Source organism: Ruditapes philippinarum, unplaced genomic scaffold, assembly GCF_026571515.1.
Source record: "Ruditapes philippinarum isolate M1 unplaced genomic scaffold, ASM2657151v2 ctg2448_1_1_1_1, whole genome shotgun sequence".
NCBI classification, from domain to species: domain Eukaryota; kingdom Metazoa; phylum Mollusca; class Bivalvia; order Venerida; family Veneridae; genus Ruditapes; species Ruditapes philippinarum.
This window is the reverse complement of record NW_026857186.1, coordinates 30,158-53,950: the sequence shown is the minus strand read 5'-3', so window position 1 is coordinate 53,950 and position 23,793 is coordinate 30,158. Positions and strand designations below refer to the sequence as shown.

The 23,793-nt window shown below is 29.8% G+C and overlaps 1 protein-coding gene across 1 annotated transcript; it reads left to right on the top strand.

Annotated features, from left to right (window-relative positions):
* The first annotated feature begins 16,310 nt into the window (after positions 1-16,310).
* LOC132749020 (FMRFamide peptide receptor frpr-18-like) lies at positions 16,311-17,855 on the top strand. Its single transcript, XM_060738688.1, has one exon. It carries the CDS (start codon positions 16,311-16,313, stop codon positions 17,853-17,855), a length of 1,545 nt encoding a protein of 514 aa, XP_060594671.1.
* The last annotated feature ends 5,938 nt before the right edge of the window (positions 17,856-23,793 follow it).

Here is a 23,793-nt window from a genome sequence, read left to right as displayed (position 1 = left end):
TTCATTTAAAATTGATTTAATACTAATTTTCAATAATGTGAACTACAATGTCTGCTTTTTCAACTCCATGTGCATGTCCGTTATATTGACAAGAGTCTCTTAACCGGATAATTCAATATATCCTTTCTTTTGTTTTTGTGGTTGGGTGTACTTTATTTGCTTAACTTACGCTATAAAAGTTCATGTAATCAAACCACATACTAAGAAAGAACATTTGGCAAAAACAGATAAAAGTATACAGTTGCCTGTTTTGGTTTCGCTTACTTAACTTATATTGGACGAGAGGCTCGTAATAGCCGATTTAGATATATAGTTTGCAGATGTGCACATTTATACATAAATAAATGTCAAGTTTTGCTGTCTAATTAAATTAATATGATAATTAATTACTTATACGTCGTGTTCGCATGTACATTTCTAAGTATGAAAGTATGCAATACAAAGTGATAAAACCTTAAATACTGATAACATGTACATCATGTTTTATGTTTACATTAAATTTTTTAATAGGGAGCTTACTGTTCACAATTTTAGTAGCAATATGCAGTTCTTGATTTAAATCTTTTTATTACAATTGGTAATATTAAAAGATTTATTTGCGTTGTTAGCAAGCCTTGAACTATACATAAATCCCAAATTGTTTGTTGTTATATACCTTGAATATTACATAATAGATTCAGCATAGTTACCTTGAATTGACGGATAATTGTTTATTGATAATTCATATGGGATCTATTATTTACATAGGAAACTTTCGCAGATATTCACATAGTTGATGAAAGGCTTATAGGAAAGACGGTATTGTGACAATATAAACCCCAAAGGATAGTATAGCAACATTATAAAGTAATCAATGAGTCTCAGCTCGACGATCCCTTTATGTCCGTCTGGTAATACTAATACAATTTACATCACACCTTTCAAATTGCACACCAGCATATTACAAATGTATTAGCAAATGACGATATTTTTGGAGAACAGTATTTGAATCATTTTATCTTAGAATAACTCAATTTGTATTTTATGGCGGTAACAGAACAAACAGCTTAATTTTATTATTTTTTTAAAGTACTCACATTTCCGAAAGAAACATTCTCTAAAATTGCAAATGAAATAGGAAATAAAAATCAAGAGGGCCATGGTGTCCCTTTATCGCTTACCAGAGAACATGGTCTACGTGTACAAGATAAGATTACCAGCATACTACTTATACCTTAAAGCATTTTTGTGAAGGACTAATTAATAAATTTTGTACAGTTCCGACAAAATGTACCAAGTTGTTGCGGAGGAGGTGTCGTGAAATCTTTTGTTTCCCTTTGTAGTGCTCTGGAAAGTTTTTTGTCATTAAATCAGTACAGTTTTATTAAATTAAAATGGCATTAGGCCATCCAAGCATAATGAGTTAACTCGTGAAAGTCAAAATAAGTTTGCATTTTGCAATGATGCCTTTCAAGTTTATAATTTAGCTCAAATGACCGACAAATAACACACATGGTTAAAAGAAATTTCTGAAAATAATTATCGAAATTTACCCTGTTACATTTAATCTATATAAAATAATGGGACAATCTTTCTATTTTTAAGGAAATTTATGATGTTTGCTAAACATTTCCTAACATCAACAGTTGGTCAACAACCATAATAACAGTCAATCTTTTGAAAAATTTACTAAGCATTTTACCTTGATTTGACTATAACAAAATCAGCATAATGTAACTTTAAGCAAAGAACAACTGAAGTATAATTTCTTTTCAATTTTATCAAAGTCACAGTGGTAACAAAGGGAAGATGTCATTTAAGCTTATCTGTCAGCCATCTTGTTCAACCGGGGCCATTTTAAACAGGTGTAAACTTATCACATCTAAATTATATCTATAAATAGAACTTCATTTGCGCAAAATTACATTTTAAAAAAGCGAATAAATTGTCATTAAGCCGTCAAAAATTGAGGCTATATAAAAAGTATTGACAATCATAATTATTCCAATATTCAGTGTAAAATTGACAAAATGAGATTGAATCTCGTAATTGAGAATGAAATGAAAAAAAAAAACAAATGTTTGGCACTTGTGCAAGATGTAAATTTATTTCATCTCGTAAGAGTATTGGTTTGTAAGAATCACGAGTTAATATAAAATTTCGTCTAACACCCACTCATACAAATATCTTCTACATTATCCTAGTTACATATATTTGCCACAATGCATTAATTCATATTACAGTAATTCTAACGTATTTTTTATACATCGTTGGTTAATTTCCAGACTGACGACACTAACATCATTATGGAAATAAGGCATGTACATAGCACCATTTTGTTCAATACATTTGCTCGAAGTGAAATTTTTATTCAATGCCCAAATTAAAAAGGAGGAACACATAGTCTTTTTCTTTTCTGGCAGAGCTTGAACAGGTCTGTTACTTTATGGGAACATGTCCTATTGCCAGGAGAAAAAAAAAACTATTGATATGGGTAAAAGTAAGTCAAACGTCAAGAGTATCTTTATCTATACAGCCTGCCTGACTGATATCCACTGAAAACGTTTGGCTTTATTGTTGGGGTTGGTCATCGCTTTTGATTATGAGCTCAGTGAGCCAAAGGTCAAAATCATCGCAGCCACGATGACTAAAAGGCTTGTCTGACCAATAACTAGTAAAAATGTTAGTCTACAATTCCAACATTTGGTGTGATGAATCGTCTTGGAAAGGACATATACTAAGTGACATAAGTTAATGGTAAAGAACACAGCAATGTTGCCAATCTTATCCGCCCAATAACTTAAGATCCTTAATTAACGGCAATAGCATTTGGTGTGTAGATTGATTATACCTGTCCCCTATTGATCATGCAGTCATTATGTAAAATATGTGTATAAAGCTTGTCCTATCATTTACTAGAGACGAAGTAAGGACTAATTATTGCCAATGGTTAGATCATGCAACGGTCATTGGGTCAAAGATCAAGGTCACGTTGCATTTTGTAAAACCCTGGTCTGAATGAAACCTTAAGAATTAATTAGCCTAGATGTTAGTGGATTGTTTTATAGAATTGTCCATTGCCTATTGGGGATCGCTTGTTATAAAAAATCTTTGACATACAAACTGCATGTATAATCAAGTACAAGACTTTCTTCAGTTACAGATTGTAAATATTCATTCAACTGAGACAGCAAAAAAACTGAGGGGACAGACGTGTCACATTTATATTTGATACGTTTTTTCAATACTTTAATTTTATGTTGTATTCAAATTGTTCTGAGACTGTCTGGGAACAAATAATTAGTTCAAGATAAGACACTTATAAGATTTTAATTTGGTAAATGTGTCAATATGAGAATATGTTTAGATATTGTAACATTTATATCTATTTACTGTAATAGATGAAAGCATCAGTTGTGCCAGAATATCTGAACGAATAAATATAATTCGTTTATACAGATATACAAAATGTGTTGTTATCATGTAAACAGTGTTCATTTAGTAAGACATTAAAAAGTTAAAACTCTACAATTTTAAAAAATGAAGACAAAGTATGTTGTCATTTTAAGACTTATTTGGACATCTGGTTTATAGATATTTTAATTTTTCTATATTAAATTTATTGCTGGCAATTCATTCCCGTTTCGCATGTTTCGTAACGTTGTACCAAAACATATCACGGACTGATTTTGTCTTGAATTCAAACAAATAAATGAAATCGTTACTTTTAACTTCATTTGTAATTATTGCCTTGAAGTAACATGGTTAAAGTCAACACTACTATATGGGACTTGCAACGTCTTTTTTTGGCTATTTATAAACTTACGATCACTCTATTGTTCATTTATATACTTACGATCACTCTATTGTTCATGATTCAATGATCAGATGAAAATACCATGATCTTAGTCGAATTTTGATAAACAAACTTTATTTCACTCTAAATGAATTTAACCAATGGAACAAAATACATTTTAAAACTGCTCTCTGACGGCTTCAGACATTAGTGTGTACATTATTTTAAGACAGACGACATCTTAACAGTTGCCCCTATCGTATTCATGCCGCTTTTCATGGAATGGCACTTACGTGTCACATTAAAGGTTCCATGGTAACCGCCATAAGAACAAATCTGCGGATGTTTCTAAATTCAAAATTGTATCAGTTCATGTTAAATGTGGAATTCTGCTTTTAGCCGGTGCCAATGGGCGTGGACGGTAACTTCCCCTTTTCAGTACCGTTCATGAAGAGGGATTCTTATTTTCTCTATTATATCATGGCGTTTCTACTCTTTAATTTTCCAACGGGAATATCGGTGACTCTTTGTTTGAAATAATTGTAGTTATTATATCAAGCAAGATTTGGCATTCTAAGAATTTGTTGAATTATTGTCATTTTCTTTGTTGCGTTTTTTCCACCGTCGAAAGGAATAACACGACATTTATTATGTAAAATGAAGATAAAATATGATAAAATTTTACATTGTCTTGATGAAAAGCCTAAATATCAATATGTTAGGGACTTTGAGCATACCATAAAAATCAGAAATTTGTTTTGATAGTTGTTAGGGTTATACTGTATATTCTAGTAAATAAACTGGCTTTTAAGATATAAAATATTCGTTACATTTAATATAGATATTTGGAGACTATTGCATACAAGAACGAATACACTTGAATTGTTTTATATACATATTACCGATTAATAATAATATTACTTCAATTAAAGATATCTTACTTGATACACTACAATTCTATGAGTTTAAAACAAAAATAAAAAGGTCTAAACTTAATGCAACGCAACAAAAATCAAAAGTATTGCATCATAGTTACCAAACGTTGTTTTCTTCATCGCCGTATAAAGAGTTCTTGCCTGTCAAAGATTTACAACACCAACTGATAGCCTTCCAACATAGACCGAATCATCTCGCTATGAAAATTCGATTGCCATTCTAATGTTGGCAGCATAACTATATCTGCTATAAAACAAAGCCTTTTCCGAAAGTCACAGCCAAAGTGAGAGCTTTGTGTATCGTAACATGGCAGGAATGCGAGTATTTCAATAATATTGGACTTTGCATAAATTGTTTTAAAACATTATCTTGCTGTCGGGAATAAGTGAAAATGGTTTGTTTTTAAACATTATATAATATTATACATACGCTGTTTTTTTAAATATTTTGGTAATGATTGTTTATTAATCATGATAATATTTGTAAATCCAATGAACAACATGACAAGAAAAGAACAAAACAATAAAACAAAAGTTATACTAAAACACTTAAATTAATAGACTGGTTTGAATTGAATAGAAGTAGTACATGTATAATAGAAAAAAAATAATATGAAAAGAAATTAAAGAAAAAAATAGAAAGAATGAAAATAACAAAAATCATCATAATTTACTAAGAGGTGTTTATTCATGCATTGGATCTACTATAAATGTAATTTAAAACCTAAAAATTAAGCAAGTTGCGTTTAAAAGTTTTCTAATATGTAACTCTTAATATGGCTTAAAAAGCAAATACTTCCATTTCAATGTTCCGGAAAAAATATATGTTATAATTGAAATGTTGTCCTTTTCAGGAAAGTAAAAAAGATTATAAATTTCGTAAACAAGCAATGACATCCATTTAACAATATTAATTTACTATAAACATGTTATTGGATTCTATGTATTTGAGACATTTTTAATGTCACGCATATGTGGTCTTTTCTATTTTCAATCGTAGACATGTTATACATTATATTTATTATTAAATTGTTCCGAGGCTTTTTATATAAAAACAAATTTTTTACACTAAAGCTGTGATTGACTTTTATTTAATCGGTTAATTGATTTGTACATTATATGACATTTAATTATCAACATACGATGCAAGCTTTAAAATATACAAAAAATGTTACAATATATAAAATGTTGCTATGATACAAGTTAAGAAAATGAGATAGACAGCAAAATAATCTAAATCGAATTTCTTATTTTCCTTTTAATCTCAGAGTGTTATGCAAAACTTTCATACAATGACACTGTTAAACTGGTCGAAATTCCTTTACCTGTACTATTATTAATCCAAACTTGAAATAAGATATAACTTGCAGTATAGTTGTTTCTTTTCAAAATCAAATATCTCGGGATTCTGTTATAGCATACAGTTATAATATCATTTATTTAATCAGCAATCCAATCAAATTAGCAACGATTTTATAACACTCATCTCCTGATATTGAAATGTGATTCTAATAAGCATGTGTTAGGTCATTATCCTATTCTAATTTAACCTTTTACAAAAACAAGGAAAAATATATTCACGTACTGTGTCGTTCCTTAACATCGCGTTGAACTATTTGCTTCTACTCTTCATTGTAAAGGTAACAAAAGGTTAGATGAAAAATTAATGTTGCACACTGCACTCTGTAGTGAATCGCTGTTTGGACTAATATAAGTCAATTAATCTAAATTCAACCTAATTTTATCTAAAAATTTAACCTGTTGCTCGATATAATAATGTGTAAAATTACACTCCGTAAACAAGTTGTCTTTTAAACGGACACATCCTGGTACCGGATCGTTACTGTTTTTAGAGACTCTTATACTTTAGTTAAATAGTACTTTATCTTGGATTAACAAATGTAAGTACAGTTATTGTAATATTATTTCTTTTTTCTCAAATTGTGTTCTAAGATTTAATGCTGCACATAGGCTAGGGTTGCACGGCTCGTCTAAGTTTTCGGAGCGAAAAGATAAATTCTGTAGACAGCTTTGGTTCAAACATGATGTTAAACTATAAATTTATCCAATATCATCAAAGTCTTCATTAAACCATCTGGCATATGTGTGTAAATGGAGAGTAGGTAACGAGAAACACTGAAATATTCACTAACCATGACCAGTCAAACTTTTACATTTTATGTATATTTGTGCGTAACTTCCTGTTTTGATGTTGCCCTGGCATAACCGGTAGCAACTCCGATATCTCAAATTATTGTGTTGCCTTATTAATATTGCATTACAATTTGCTCATGAAGAATGATGGCAGTTGATGAATACATGTAGTAATTGAATTTGAAATAGTAAATAATACGAATACCATTTTCATAAGTAATAATTTTATTAATATGTATTCAAGGAAAATTAAACTATGATGTCAGTTAATAATGTAATAATTTGAACGCGTCTAGTTTAGCATTTGATATATATTATTAACTTTCAATGACGTTAATACTTTCATTTTATCAGTTGACCCCTTGAAAAGAAGGTGAAAAAACCTTTACTTATCAATATCTGATATTGGACTTATCTGCGGATGCTTCCAAATTCAAAATTCTACCATTTCATGATAAATGTTGAATTCTGTTTAAGCCGGTGCTTAATCATGAACAGCCTCAATCCAACCGAGCCTGCAATATTTTCAATTTTGCTTTATTGAGCCTCCTTTAGGGATTCTTATTTTCTCTATTTTATGTAGATGTTATGAAGTAGTATTAATATCCTCTGACTTTTCAGTAACAACAACGGAATAATATTTCATTTACTGACAAATTGTCTGGAGTATATGACACAGTTTTGTAGAAATAATGAAACTAAATAAAACCTATCATTGAGTTAGATATAGGATTCGGAGATTCCTGTCAATGGGTGATTTATTTTGCCTGATACGAGCATAGGGGAGAGTTTCTAATGGAAACGATTGCCCGGGGTATCGTGATTTCCATATCCAACATCTAGCCAAAATACGGATTTCTTTTCATTCACCCCGGCACATAGTACGGCAGGTTTAGATAAGTAACTTCTTTTAATATGTTATATCCGGTTGACAACTTTGTTGGTGAAGCGGAGCGGACTTTAAGAAATAATTTTACCATACGCAAAGCTTTTGTAGTGATACAGTTAATTTAATCAAATATACGTTGAAAATAATCTAAATGAGACTTATTTCCAAGAAATTTTTACAAAACACAATATTTCATTTCATAAGAAGTTTATGTTTCACCATGCAAAGTGTCAACATAATTCTTAAATTATAAGATTTTACAAATAATTCATTCTATAGTGCCATAATTTACCAAAAGCATTTAAAATCTTAAGTCTTGTTATCGCAAAAAATTCTCTTGATCTATTATCTGTACCAAATGTTCTGTGTGGTGAAACAAACTTCTCATAAACTGAAATATTGTGTCTTGTAACAATTTCTTGGCAACAAGTCTCATTTGAATCATTTTCAACTAATTTTTGATTAAATTAAAATAAATTCAAATGACAAACGTTACATAAACACAAAAACAAAAGCATGATTGTTTACGATGTAAATATTAGTCATCTAGCTGCAGTAAGCAGTGTACCATTTGGTTTCTGCTAAGCATACACATTTTTGCTAATATGTTTCTATTTCGTAACCATTTACATACTCAGATTTCATAGAGGAGTTATTTAAAACGTACGAAATACATTTCAGTTAGTTTATGAAATTACAATATGAAAGTAAACATTTGAGGGATATTTATATTTTAAGTTTTATCTTTTCCTTAATTCTAACGAATATTTCCAATTGAAACAAAAATATGCCACTGGTTTTTTGTTTCTTTTCTAATTTTGCTCAGACTGGGATTCGAACTACCTGCTTGAACGTGGTACCGTAGTAACCACGATCTAGATTATTAGGTCAGAGAATTCCTTGAGGAAAGTGCTCAAGATTGTACTTGATGTGGCAACATCTGTCTGCAGGATGCTATTATTTAAGAAGTCAGAATGACTCATTTTAAAGTCATTACTTTATCGTTCATGGATACAAGACCAATCCGGTTTTTTCATTAAAATATTTTAAAGAATATTTCAGTTTCAAAAACAAATGATAAAAAAGCATCCCGGACGAGATCAATCTTTCGAACATGTTAAAGCCAAAACAGAAAGATACAAAGAAATTAAAAAACTCGCGACAAACTGCTATTTATTTTGGATTATATGGAAATTTCAAAACTAAAACATCCTTATGTACTCTCTATCTGTTCTCAGAACTCATAAAATGCTAATTGTTCTATTATGGTGTAGACAATGTAGACATTGCATAATTAACACATCATTTTGAGGTTTTATCAATGACAAATATGCTACGAGAATATAAATATCAGTAGAAACACAAGAAGCAAGTCCTCTATGGAGTACTAATACATTGTAAGAAGCCTTAGAATTTCGTTTTATCTTTTATGGCTTTATCTTTTGTTATTTAGAAAACATTCATTAAGATACATGTATTGCTAGCTGCGAACGAGAGACAAACAAAGGTTGTTTTGCAAAGTAGTTCAAATAAAATTGAAGTGAGTGCAGATATTTTCATTTAAAATGATAAAGCTTCTTTCGTTGAACAACATGTCATTATTTTTATCTTTTTAAAGGTTTGCATTACGTTATAATATAAAAGATTTGTTTATCTATATTTATTGGACATTTGTAATTTAACTATTATTATAAAAACAAATTGTGTCCAGAGTATCTTATACGTTAAATATTGCATCTGCTGAAGTACATTGCGTATGAATCTTTCTTTTTAAAAAAAAACAAGAATAATTTATTCCAATTCATTATATTTCGGTGAATTTTAATTATATCGTTAAATATTAGATAAATCAGTAGCTTGATAGTTATAGATGACAAAATGTCTTAATACGCTCTCAACTTCTGCAGTAATGAACAAGATATAGAAAAAAACAAATATACAAATGTCATAAAAAATTGTGAAAGCTTTTTTTCAGATTATTCTTATTCTTTGTGTACTTTATATTCTACATTTTAAATAAAACCGTGTGTCATGAATTATTTTCACATTCGCATTCAAACCATTGTGCCTTTACTCTTAGGTAAAAACCTCAATTAAAAACGACAACCTGAAAAATAATTATCAACAACCATAGTTTAACAATTTCTGTTTTTTTATCAACATGACATTTATATCATTTACTACCCGTTCTTTAATATTATGAACGTTCAGGCCGGCAAGTAAGTGACATGTTCAATGCCAACAAACACATGTGAATAAGACAACTATTTTGTGAATAAAGTAAGAAACAAAGCCAAATCAAACTGACTATTACTTTCACAGCTTTGAGTGAGAGCAAAACAAATTTCGATTAAATGACACATCATGTCAACCAAAAAAAAAAAAAAAAAAAAAAAAAAACAAGTCAGCTTATCGATAATATTTCGACAATGCTTAGTCTGATTAAGGGATCATTAGTATAGAAAATGATATTGGATATTTTGCTACATCTGCCTTACGTAACGATAAGCTTCTTAAATATGAATTTGTGCTTTAAATACTCTACTGTGTGTTTAAATTGAAATACAACTGTTCCTGTCTTTACGGTTTCGGACATTATGCTTCGCTGTCTTGATTCATATTTGACAACTTTTACCTTGAATTGTTGAAAACGGTTTGTCTATCTATATAATGTGAAAATAATTAAAAAGTATTTAGTATATTTTTGTATCTTTTCCATAACAATTATACCTACTGTATTAAAGACAAAGTTACTTGAAATTATTCAACAATTTTAAATAATTTTAATCATGTTTTTTTTTTTAAACTTCCAACAAATAATCATTATAGTCATTATATGAGAAAGTGATCAGCGGATATACAATTATTGTATTAGATTTTTCCTTTAAAAAAAGAGGAGTTATGTTTAAACGTCATAGCATTTTATTTAGTTAAAACAAGAAATTCAATACAAAAAATTAACTGTCGACTTTAAAAAGTAATTTACAGTATTTTGAGTCAATATTTTGTGGACTTACCTCTTTGTTAGTAATTATTTTAAATAAAATTATAAAAGCTGAGAATCTTGGTAGAATTGTATGAAAATGAAAAAATGAATCTGTTAAAATACGAACATAAAAAAGCCATTGTAGGGTCAACTGCAAGCAATTGTCCTCGTGCTATGAGCTCAAGTAAAATTTAACATTTAAATACAAAAAATAAGATGGTAAATTACTATTAATCTGCGTACATTTTAATAAGTCAAACACCGTTATACAGTTGATGTTTTTGAACAGAAAAGTGCTGTTTGGATATAAAATTATGTTTTCAAATAAACAATGTGTCCGCCGTCTGTATTCCACATATTTCATTGTTTAAATAGTCAACAATATTAATTTAACCTAATTCTATGATAACAATATATTTTTCTATATAAATTTTTAAAAAAAGAATACTGTTGTTTTGATATGCAATTACCTTGTCAAATAAAGGACGTGACCGATGTCTGTATTTTACAGATTCATTGCTTTTAAAAATGATATAAAAGGTAAAGGTCTTGTTCATTATAGTTTAACCCCTACTGAAAGGACAAACCATTTCTGACTTATGAGATACCTTTTGCTTGCATACCTCCCAACTCCTACCACTATGCCAGGCGCCAGGCGGATAGAAATCGGTAACCATTTATTCTAACTACCTCTCGGCTCACGAAGCGGCCATTTCGGAATGAGTCCCACGAGAAACATTCATCCATGAATTAACGCTCCCCGTGGGGCTCGAACCTACGACCTCCCGATCCGAAGGCGGAAGCCTTAACCACTAAGCCAACGGTACCGGTATACGCACCTCTATGAAAACATTGTGTTTCTTTACTTATTAAAAAAGGTCTATGAATGAAAACATTAAATAGTCCTTTTTTTAGAAAATTTTATTCTTCTAAAGATATACTAATTATGCTTATTGTTAAGTAAAATATTTTACTCACAGAAGTTTATTGAAATCTATAAAATTGTTACAAAATATGTCTCATTTGAAAAAAGGACTAAACTATGCATTGGAAGCTGTGTTTCCAATCTATTATTACAGGACAAGAATGATTTGTCCTTTCTAAAATAAAAAAATACCAGTTTTTTTAATATTGTGATCACCTATAGTGTTTAGAATTTTAAACATAACGTATCTACTTTGGGTGAAGTCAAAGCATGTTTATCTTTTATTTACAAAGAGACTGTATAGCGATGATCAAATTTAAGCGTAGTATATCGTTAAAACAACAATAAGTAAAAATATATAAAATAAGAGAGGCATTCTAGTATGCTACAATTCTTTCGAGAATTTCCCATATGCTTATAAAACAAAATCATATCTATCTCTTTTTATTACATAAATAGCAGCACATGTTTGTATTCAAGCCACTTAAATCGAAATTTAAATGGATTATTTTCAAACATGCTCCAATAAAAGAAAAGAGAATAAAATTTGATACACAGCCTAAATGGCTGATGAAATTAAAGCAATGGTATTTTTTAAGAGATAGATTTCACAAAAATGGAGATTTTGATGAATATGAATTATTACGAAATAAAATAAGTGGAGATTTAGAAAAGCAAAAAGATAATGCAATAAATGAAAGAAAAAATCCAAAACATATTTTGCAAAACATTAATGATTTATCTAATTTGGGTAAAAAGGAAAATGTACATTGTCCCGAACGGCTCATTTTTGGCGATACTACATTTACTAATCATGCTATACTAATAAATGAATTAAACAAACATTTTGTAAACATTTCTAATATTTTCGAAAAATTACACTTATCTAACGACGAATTTAAAATATTGAAGGATAAGTTAGATAATAAATTGAAATGGAAAGAATTCAAAATTGAAAGCATTTCTGCATTTGAAGTTAAACACATTATTCATAAACTAGATGCAAATAAAGCAACTTGATGGACTAGGTCCAAAAATAATATAATCGTGTGGTGACTTTGTGACCCCAATGATGGTAGCATAATTAATGCTAGTATTAGACAAGAAATATTTCCTGATGAATTAAAAAATGCCCGAGTTATTCCAATTTTCAAATCTGAACTGAAAGATGATCCGAGCAACTATCGACCAATTTCTATCTTGCCTACCATATCTAAGACTTTTGAACGTCACATAGCTAATCAGTTACAGCATTTTTTCCAAGAAACAAATATCTTATATAATAAATAATCAGGATTACGACCCTTATTCATTTGATAGACTCCTGGCTAAAAGATGTTAATAGTGGCAAATATATAGGTACAGTATTTTTAGATCTGCAAAAGGCGTTTGATTTAGTTGACTATGAAATAAACTCTATTTTTATCACTTTTCTGTCACATCATTAAAACTGTTTAATTCGTATCTGTGTAATCGTATGCAAATAATTCTAATTGGAGACTTAAAATTTGACGTACAATATGTTACCTCTGGCGTTCCACAAGGCTCAATATTTGGTCCTTTATTGTTTCTTCTTTATATAAATGATCTAACAAATATTTGCAAGGATGTTAATACAGATATATGCTGATGATTCCACGTTGCGTAAATCTGGAGATGACATATCAGTTATAAAGGAAAAACTACAATATAGCCTAAATATGATTATTAAGAGGTAGAAAATGAATTATATGCTTTTACACCCTAAAAAATCTAAAAGTATGCTAGTAGTAAGTAGACAAAAGCTAAAGATTGCAAAAGAACTTAATTTGAAAATTAACGACTCAACTCTTGACAATCTAGAATCACATAAATTGCTAAGTATTTATGTTGAAAATACACTCAATTGGCACTGTCAGGTGATGTGTGTAAAAAATTGAACTCTAAAATTAATTTATTTAGGCGTATAAAGTACTTTTCAAATAAGGAATCTCGCATGCTTTTTATAATGCATACCTTCTTGTAATATATAAGGGGGGGGGGAACTAAATATGTATATGCCAAATATACAAAATACAAACTCAAATTTGAAAAATAATTCTAGACCTTCCAATGAGAAAACGATCAGAAATTTTTACAAAAGATTAAAGAAATTGCCTTTCAAGAAAAGATGTATTTTTCACACCGGTGTCCAACGTGTCCAAGTATATAAAGCACTGAATAATATGTCCCCTCAATATATCCGAGACTTACTTTCCATATCAAATAATCAAAAGTAAAATCTAGGAACGATATCTTACGGAAATTTAATTTCGTCTAACAAACCACGTACTAATTATTTTAATGCCACATTCCAATTTAATGCCATGGTTATTTGGAATTCCATACTGCTGACTATAAGAAGAAAAAACAAAAGTGTCAATATTAAAGAATAGTTTTAAGAAATACTTATTTAAACAACTTTAGCACGATCTGTGTGTATTATATATAAAGATACTTTCTTTATATTCATTCATGTGATTTTTATTATAATTATGTTTTCTAATAATGGGTGCCTGTCTTAGTTTTAAGTTTTTGATTGTGTTAATTTTGTAAATTATTTTAAAATTGCATATCAAAATGATGCACTAAGGAAGGTATTATGTTTAATGATTAATAAAATGAATTGTGTGAATGTTCAGTACATGTGTTAAGATACATGTTAAAATTATGATAACCATTAAATCATTTCTTTTACATGTTATATTTTCTTTGACTGATATGTGTTCTTTTGTGTGCACGTGTGTGCTTTAATTTTTTATTTTAGAAGGGCGCATTGTAAATAAGATGCTTCAATCTGTATATGTCTTAATGTGTTACTTTCGTTAAATAAAGTTATTATTATTATTATTTATTATTATTATTATTATTATTATTATAATTATTATTATTATTATTATTATTATAATGATATTACACTAGTGTAATAACTTTTTGACGTGACGTCATTTGTGTTACATGTAAATATAGCCATAAAGTGCGCTGATGTTAGCTTATCCATATAGACACGTCAATGATCATAATATTCGTGATGATTTAAATCTAATTTTATTGAACTTGTTGAATAAAACAATATCTTGCTCGACTCAGGCCCGCATAGTATAATTTTCTTGTAATAATTTATTTAATAAGCTTGATGATGACCAAGTAACCAACATTTTTCATCATAATATCTTTATTATTTTCTTATATATGATTACATTATTAAAATTATGTACTTTATTTTGTTTGATTATTACAAAATAACATAACAGTAACTGTTTATCAAAACTCGTTCTTAAAGTTCTTAAAGCCTTTCAAGTAAGAAGTTCAAAGGGATTTCATTTTTTTGTATTTTACTGACAGGATATTTTGTCGGAAGACACTGAAGCCCTCTACTCATACAGTAAATTATTTCGCATTTCTGCTTCTTCATCTATTCTTGTTTATCTAAGGATCTAACCATTGATTTCACTAAAGAAAACATGATATCTCGTACAATATGTTAGTTGGTAACATGTAAAACGTTTGTAATTGACTCTCTTGATAGACGGCTGAAGTTATTTATATTTTCCCATAACCTTTAAGGAGGCTTTATAAAATTTAAATACTAACACATTGTTTCAGGAATATTGTACTTTTTTTAAAAAGATAAACGTTTTTGTACTATTCTTATTTTTGGGTAAAACACTCATTTTAGAAATATATTGAATCTAAGAAATATTTACAGGTTTTGTTGTGACAGAAATAATTATGTGTAATTTCGGTCATGCAATACAACGAAAAAAGGTTTCAACGTTCATGTTTCACAAAAGCTTCGTCATATAGTGCCCTGTTGCATATTGTCTTTGATTTTGTATTTTGAACATTTTTGGAGGTATTATTGTCTTTTTCACAATGTTATATAAATATAAATATTAATATTATCTTTAATGTTTCTATAAATTTTAAATGCTAATTTTATTTTTTTTCAGATGTATAGTATTACTCTCAACAAACTTAAGGAAAAGTGTTTTATTCATAAAACGTATCTATTCAATACCTTATAATAGTATATAATGGATGTTCTGAAAATGGTCAGGATTTGTTACAAAGAATTACGTTATTTAAAATTGTATAAAATCGGTATTTCATTTCATAAAGTTTCTTTTTTTATAAATGAGGAAATTATTTATTTAAAGCTTAGCAGCTTTATATTAACTATGTCTTCTGTTACTTATATTCAGCACTTTTTGCCAATTCCCTTTCATTATATTTTAGAAATCAATAAAATATGTTCCTAATTATATTCGCATAATAATAATAATAAAAATATAATAATACAACAAGTATCGATCAATAACCAAGAGAGGATTAAGCGACAGACAAGCGATCTGTGGACAGCTACCCGCGTATGTTTAAACCGCGTCAGAAGCAAGCGTTTGATATCTATGAGCACATAACTTTACTCTTTTTACTCAGTACTGGTTGGTTCCAGAAACGGGAGTGTGTCAGTTAACTAATAGTTTCCTTTATTATCGAACTTGTATAAATCCTGTTTAAAATTATCATAAAATAACTGTTTGTCTTCCATTTTAGAACAGCAGGAAATCAAGCAATGTGGAGACTCTCTAAGAAGTGAAGAAATGACATTTTGACCGCACAGCATAATGGAAATAAATTCATCAGCACAATATCAACTCAGCATCGATAACAGCGATTGTAACATTAGTATTTCGAACCATTCTGAAGATGTCAATGGAATTCCTTCGAACAAGGAAGCGCTTGATATAACAAGATTTGTTGTGCAAAGAGTATTAGTTCCTATTGTAACTTCTGTCGGGTTCTTTGGAAACATAATAAGCATACGAGTTTTGACTCACAGGTCAATGGTGTCGTCTACAAACTGCTATTTAACGGCTTTGTCAATATTTGACCTCTTGTACCTTATTTTAAGTTTTACCCTCAGTTTAAAGCACTATGAGCACGTGAACGTACAAGATGTGTACCATTACTGGTATTACTACGGAAAGACTCTTACTGATATTTGTAGCAATGTTTCTGTCTGCCTTACTGTTACGTTTTCCTTAGAAAGGCTCATTGCAGTCTGTTATCCAATGAAAGGGCGTGCTTTGTGTACACCCCAGCGCGCACGAATCATAACAGCTGTCGTTGTCATTTTGACTATTGCTTGTACAACACCAGAATTTTTTGAAGCGAGATTGGTTGAAGTTATTGAAATGAATGAAACCAAATACGAATTTGAAGAAACAGAAATGTTTTTGAGTGAGGCTTATCAAGTCGGTTATTATAACTTTTTAGTGTTTACTTTCACTGTTTTACCACTGGTGCTTTTGTCAACGTTTAATGGAATTCTCGTTAAAGCAGTAGTGTCTGCTACAAGAATACGCAAACAGATGACATATACTTCAATGAAGCAGGATAGAAGCAGACGACAGAAAGAACAGAATCGGATAACTATAATGCTCATTGGAGTAGTCATTGTGTTCTTGATATGTCAGTTTCCAAATGCTGCCTTAATATCATACCATATATATCTAAACAAAACATCAACGAAACTTACCCCAACCGGACGGAATTACCTGCTTATTGCTGGAAATATTGTCAATATACTTGTCTTAATCAATTCCTCTATCAATTTCATTTTGTATTCGGTAATGAGTACAAAATTTAGAAGAGTGTGCCTTATAATTCTTTGTAACTGTGGTAAACGTAGTAAGGATACTGTTACTAAAACAGAAACAAGTTTGTACAATGGAAATGTACCACTTCACTTCAGATCGCGCCGTTGTAATAACCGGGAGCAAAGGATTGGGAGAGAGCAAACACATGACCAGTCAAGACGCTCGGTCCGCTTCCGTGACGAAACCAGAAATGGGCAATTTGCGATTAATTTTGATCGTCGAGATGGACGCTTAGAATTAAACGTCACTCCATATGACAAACAAAACAATGAAGGACATGCTTTCACTCCAATATGTATCCGTCGACATTACAAATGCAGACAGAATTGTTTACAGATTGGACAAGGTTGTGTACGGCCATCATATGGTCAGAGAGAACCCAAAACTTGGGAGAAAGATAGCGAAAAATCAGAAAAGGAAGGGACGTCTGACATGTTTGAAATAAAACTCCTTTTGAGAAATGGTGCATCAATTTTACAAAACGGTAATCGCCTTGATACAGTGCTATAATGCGAGATGTAAAGAGTTGGTATTTATATGTATTTCTTTTAAAACATACATTTCAAACGTTTATCTGTCTTTGTAATACAATTAAGTGAAACGTATGGCGAAGCGTATACATATATTCTGTTATCACAACTATTCTTGAACGGGTTCCTGTAACTTTGCTCCAATGTCTTGATGAACTTGTTGTTAGTTATATCATTTTTTTCTGTGCCAGTATTGAAATGTCTAAATGTATTTTAAATACAAAGATATTAAAACCATTTTATCAAAAAATTGTTGGTCATAATTGTAAATACATTGCTAATGTATCTCAATGTTGCTAAACTGCATCAAAATAGTAAAAATATCATGTTTAATTATATGTCTTTAAGTTGTTTTAAAATTTAGTCTAACTTAATTCTTAATTAATTCAAGCAAGTCATAAGGTTGAATGATACATGCTGATTAATACACTTGTATATCATTTTTGTAAAGAACGATTGTCTTTCAAAAACTGTTACTAAATATGTATATTTCTTTATATGTTTGTGGAGACTTATAATTATTTCAGTTCGTGAGTCTAGTTTATCGAGAGGTCAAATATAAATTGTTTTGTTGTTTCCATTAAATATTAAACACATACACAGAAAGCGAATTATTTATTCGACGGCTGAAAAACAGTCAATTATTATAAGATTTTGAAAAGACGAATGATTTACTGCGTAATGAGGCGATTGGAATAACGAGTCATACCTAAAAAGACAAGTACTACTTAAAACAATCACATCCATCATCTTCAAGGTAAAATTTAACATTTTAGTTTTGTTGCAATTGAAAGTTTTTTTTACCTCTCCGTCAGATGTTAAGACATTGTTTACTTAATGCCTAATACAAACAATGGATTATACAACTTTCCGAACGTGTAGATTGGAAAAAAATATATAACCTTCATTAGATAAACCGACGAAAAGTTTTTATGTGAGAAATAATTAACTTGAAAACAAATAATGACCTTATGGTTTATTACGTTTTGTCGGTGCCACAATTTCTTTACACACGCTAGACTTTATACAATTATATGGCTTAATATGTTCTCCAGTAAAATGTCAAGCAAACGGTGTCAACTGTTAGATTGCATTTTTAAATTATATATAGTATAAAACGTCTCCCTTTTAATAGGCTGTCAATGAGTACAATTTTAGGGTAGGACGTATCAGTTTATGTACGGGCTTATAATTAGAACAGAACATTGGCATAACTTCATTGACTGGTATCCAAAATACAGACATAAAAGCGTATTCTATTGCAATATTATATGACTGGCTTACACAGAACAATACAAATTTACAATTATGATTATTTGAACGGTAAACGAACTCCTATGAAATCAAGAGGTGTTGATGAATTGTCCGTGAAACTGTTTTCAAAAGCATAGTATATTTAATCATATTTTTACCATAAATAACTGCTTAAAGAATATATGGAAATTGGTAACAATAACCATTTATAATGGAAGGAGAACATAGATAATCCTATCTGAACAACAAATAAAGAGAAATCGTGATTAAAGAAGCAAACTTGCGCTGATAACATGTTGTAAACTATCATATGTGCTATTTAGATTAAACGCTGTTAGTTGGTATTGTTTTTTTCCCTATTCATCGTTTACATTTCAATTGCCAAATATGTTATGTTTGATGACAGTTACTATTCATGTATTATGACTGACATAACTGTTGTATGCTATTGTAAATCAAGCATTATATTATATTATTTATTAATACGCACATTTAATGGAATTGTGTTTATCTGTAGATAATATTAATAATCCATGTTTATTGCCAAACCAGGTAAATTTCATTTTAGGCTGAAAGGTTAGTTTTAATTGCAATAACTGTACCATGATTACTTGACGTGTTGTATTTAAAAGATACTGTTCAGAAATTCCTTTCTTCACCATTTCAAATTCATTAATATATACCCTAGATTTTCTATAATCAAGTGTTGGGCTTTCGTAAGGATTTTGTTTTCTGTATTTTTCTAATTTGTCGTATTTACATCTAATCTTGCTTATTTATTCTAGTTTAGAGAAGCTTTATCAACTTTACGTATTAATTTCTAAGAATTAGAAGTACTTGAAAATATCTGTTAACTAAGTAACAGGTTGTTCTAATCAATTTCAATAAAATCGTTAAATAATCAAAATGCAAGAATTACAAATTTAGAATTAAAGAATATTGTCATGAATACCTTAGAGTACACAAGGTTAGCTTTTAAAAAAGCTAGTAGCGACTTGCTTCGTAATTTCTTTCCAGGGGCGTGTTTAAATGTAAAAATAACTGTTATGTTAGCTGAAAAGACTTCAGCGAACATCAAAATAAAAGTGACATATAAAGTTAAGGAAGCCAGTTCTCTCAGTTTAACAAAGAGGAATATGAGTATATATGAAGATGCATGTAAACAGATAGAATGAAGTCCCTATGTCTATGCACATTTACTATATGGCCTGTTGACCTTGACCAGAAAAAAATAGATTCATAAAAATGTCTCTTTATACGAAGTTAAGTTGTAATATGTTATTTAGTATTGGAATAAGTGACAGATACAAGTCCTTAAGTAAACACAAGTTGTAAATCATTTCAGTCAGAAAAGCCGGGATCCTATTAAAAATATAGGATCCCGGAAATTGACCAGTTCAAGAATATAGTTTTCAGAAAAGCCGGGATCATATTAAAAAAAAGAGATCCCAGGAATTGGACAGGTCAAGAATATTGTTTTCAGAAAAGCTGGGATCGTATTTAAACATATAGGGATCCCGGGATTTGACCAATTCAAGAATATAGTCTTTGATTTTTCCAATTAATTAGGCATATAATTATAAGTATTGTGATTTTGTTAATAAATAGCTCAAATATATCTATATCCTAAGTTAAATCAATTTAACTTTCATTACATACAATAAAAAAAACTTAACGTTTAATGGCCTTTCTTTACGACAATAATCAACAGAAATATAGTTTATTAGTTTTTCCTCTATTATCTTATACGATCCCGGATCCCGGGCGTCCCGGATCCCGGCCAGTAAATACATACACTAAATACCGGAAAGGATGGAAAGACCGGAAAAAAAGAAAATGAAAAAAATGCACAGAACCAGATGTCGTTTATGTTAATTAACCAAACGAAAACTTACTACTGGTGAAATCGCTAAATCAAAAGTCAGTGTAAATATGATTTACTGAAAAGAATCCATGAAAACAAACATTTTAATCATCATTATATCTTTTCGCTCAAAACAATACTTGCTGTTTTTTAAAAATGGCGTGAAAATTGAAGGTTTTTGTCGCTATATAAGATCAAATTTGATTGGCTAAATAATTTTGGATCCTAGCCCTGATAGATAAATTTTGTAGAAAGCTGGGAGCTAAGCTTCTATTAAATTTTTGGATGGATTCGAAGTTTTAGGTTGTTTCTCAGTAAAATCCTAACGTAATACCGGCTAGCCGTGGCGAGCCGGCATAAAAGTTTAATCTTTTTATGATGACATACAATGAAATAGTGCATATGACTAGGATCATAATGTGCAATTGTTACAGACTACTATCATGAATTGCACATGATTATAATCAGAACATATCAAATGTTTTATTATTATACACTCCGATACTTAAAAGTTTAACTAAACGGCATAATATGCAAATAATCTGAAATATGCCGGAAAGACAGATTGAAAATAGGAAATCAGAACGCTAGGTCTATGGCGAACAATAAAGTATATAAAATACTTAACATACTGTTGCTGCTTCCATTCGTTTATGGTTTATACTGTTATTTCGCTTCTGAATTTATTCATCGTTTCTGAAATAGAGAAAGGATATTAAATTTTCATTTTTTCAATTTTAAAAAAAAGTAAGCTAACATATATCCTTTTAACAAATGGGAAAGTAAGTATATACAGTATTATTGTTGACTAATGGGGATTTATAAGTCTTAGAATATAACGTAACAGATCATTTCTTTTACAGTGCTTTCAATTTGAGTATATAGGAACCGCATTTGTAAAGATATTACTGAGTTGACCTAATAGCGAGGCTAGACGTCCAATTAAAGATAATTAAGACAACGGAACCTTTTATTGTTATTTTACTTTAGATAATTCTTAAACTTAAGCTTCAAATTCTACACATAAAAATGCCATTTAAATATAAACATTCTAATATAAAATGTTTTGTTATCTTTAAATATGAATAAATTAATCTAATTAGACAACTGTTGTCCAGCTTTGCGGGCATTAACACAAATGACACAATAGGAAAAGTACGATCGATGTAAAATTTAATTCCTGCTTACTCTAGCATTTGCTCTTGTAAACTAACTACCATGACTATTTATTTAATAGTTTTTAAGTGTTAATACTGACACACAAACTTGAATTAAATCGATATGTAAGAAACACACACAATGTGCGATTGAAATTACTCTCTCACAAATTTTAGTATGATTTTTAAAATGTGTTAAAAACGCTTTAATTTAAAGAAGGTTACATGCCTATTACCTGCAAACGTAGCGACAAATATGAAATAATTTGTTATCAGGATACCAAAGTAAACGAAGCAGTACTTCCATTCAAAATACTTATTCTCTTAAACTGACTTATTGCCGACGTTGAGATAAGAAAGATGGTTAAGGTAATTAATTGGCCAATGAGTGACTTTTTCGGTTACCAAAATTAAAAAGCTTTAAGAAATATACTATGAGCATTACTAAAGCATAATGGGCCTTTCAATTTAAAAGTGTAGCATCATCTTAAGCATGTTTAGATACGATGAACTTCTAACATACTAAATTTTGTTCACGATATCTTCAATAATTTTTAGTGAATGACACGACTGCCACTTGTGTTGAAAACGGTAACATTTTCAAGACCTGATATCTTAAAGGTTTACGAACCACATTTATATAAAAAATATTGTGACACCGGATCATAATTGCTGTACTACTTTGTAGAAATTTGATCTATTATAAGAAAGTTTAAAAACAAAATGTGATAGGTGAAACAACTATGCGTAATATGAAGTTTATTACCATTGTTATTTTCATTTCACATATCTAATTAATATACATGTACTAGTAGTCCATACTAATTTGCATATAAAGTGCATAAAATATCATGTTTACTATGAAACTCAAAATCAAAAAATAGAGACAGTAGTGAACTAGAATTTATTATTTTAGTCAATAATTTAATATATAACAGCTTTCATGTAACAAAACTATTTAAGAGTTTCAGAAGAAACTACATAATAGCAGAATACTTTAATTCTTTTGTATGTTTATCATATAGAGGTTACAAATCTGGACAAATGGAGATCCGTTAAAAGCAATGAAAACAAAACAATGATATGAGAAAAAAAATCGGTTTTAGCTTGTTCCTGAGGGAAGACGGAGAAGTATAACATCCCTTATGCCCCTAAGCTACGATCTTAAAAGGTATTGGAATTTCAATGATAAAAGTACCAGAATCAATGAACCGATGTACAAGGAAATTTAACACTGAAATGAACTATGGGGAAATAAACTTTCCAAAACAAATGATATCAACAATATGTAAGAAGACTCAATAACAATAGCAAGAAAGTCAAAGTACAGTGAACGTCGTTTCGAATAACGATATCGCTTATAACAATATACCGTTTTTAATGATGCTGCGGACCCGATTATTATTTTGAAATATGTTGTCTTTCGGATATAACGATATGCGGAATACCCGTATATAACGATATAAATTCGGCGGAACCTGAATACTGTTAAAAGCTGGGTTAACTGCAGTAGTTTTGTCCGTGAAATCAAAGCAACTTCTACAAGCTATTTTAAAAAACATAATTGAGAAGGTTTGATCTGATGTTGGCAATGATTTAACATCTTTCATGCAGTAGGCTCACTAGCGGTTCATTAATGTATC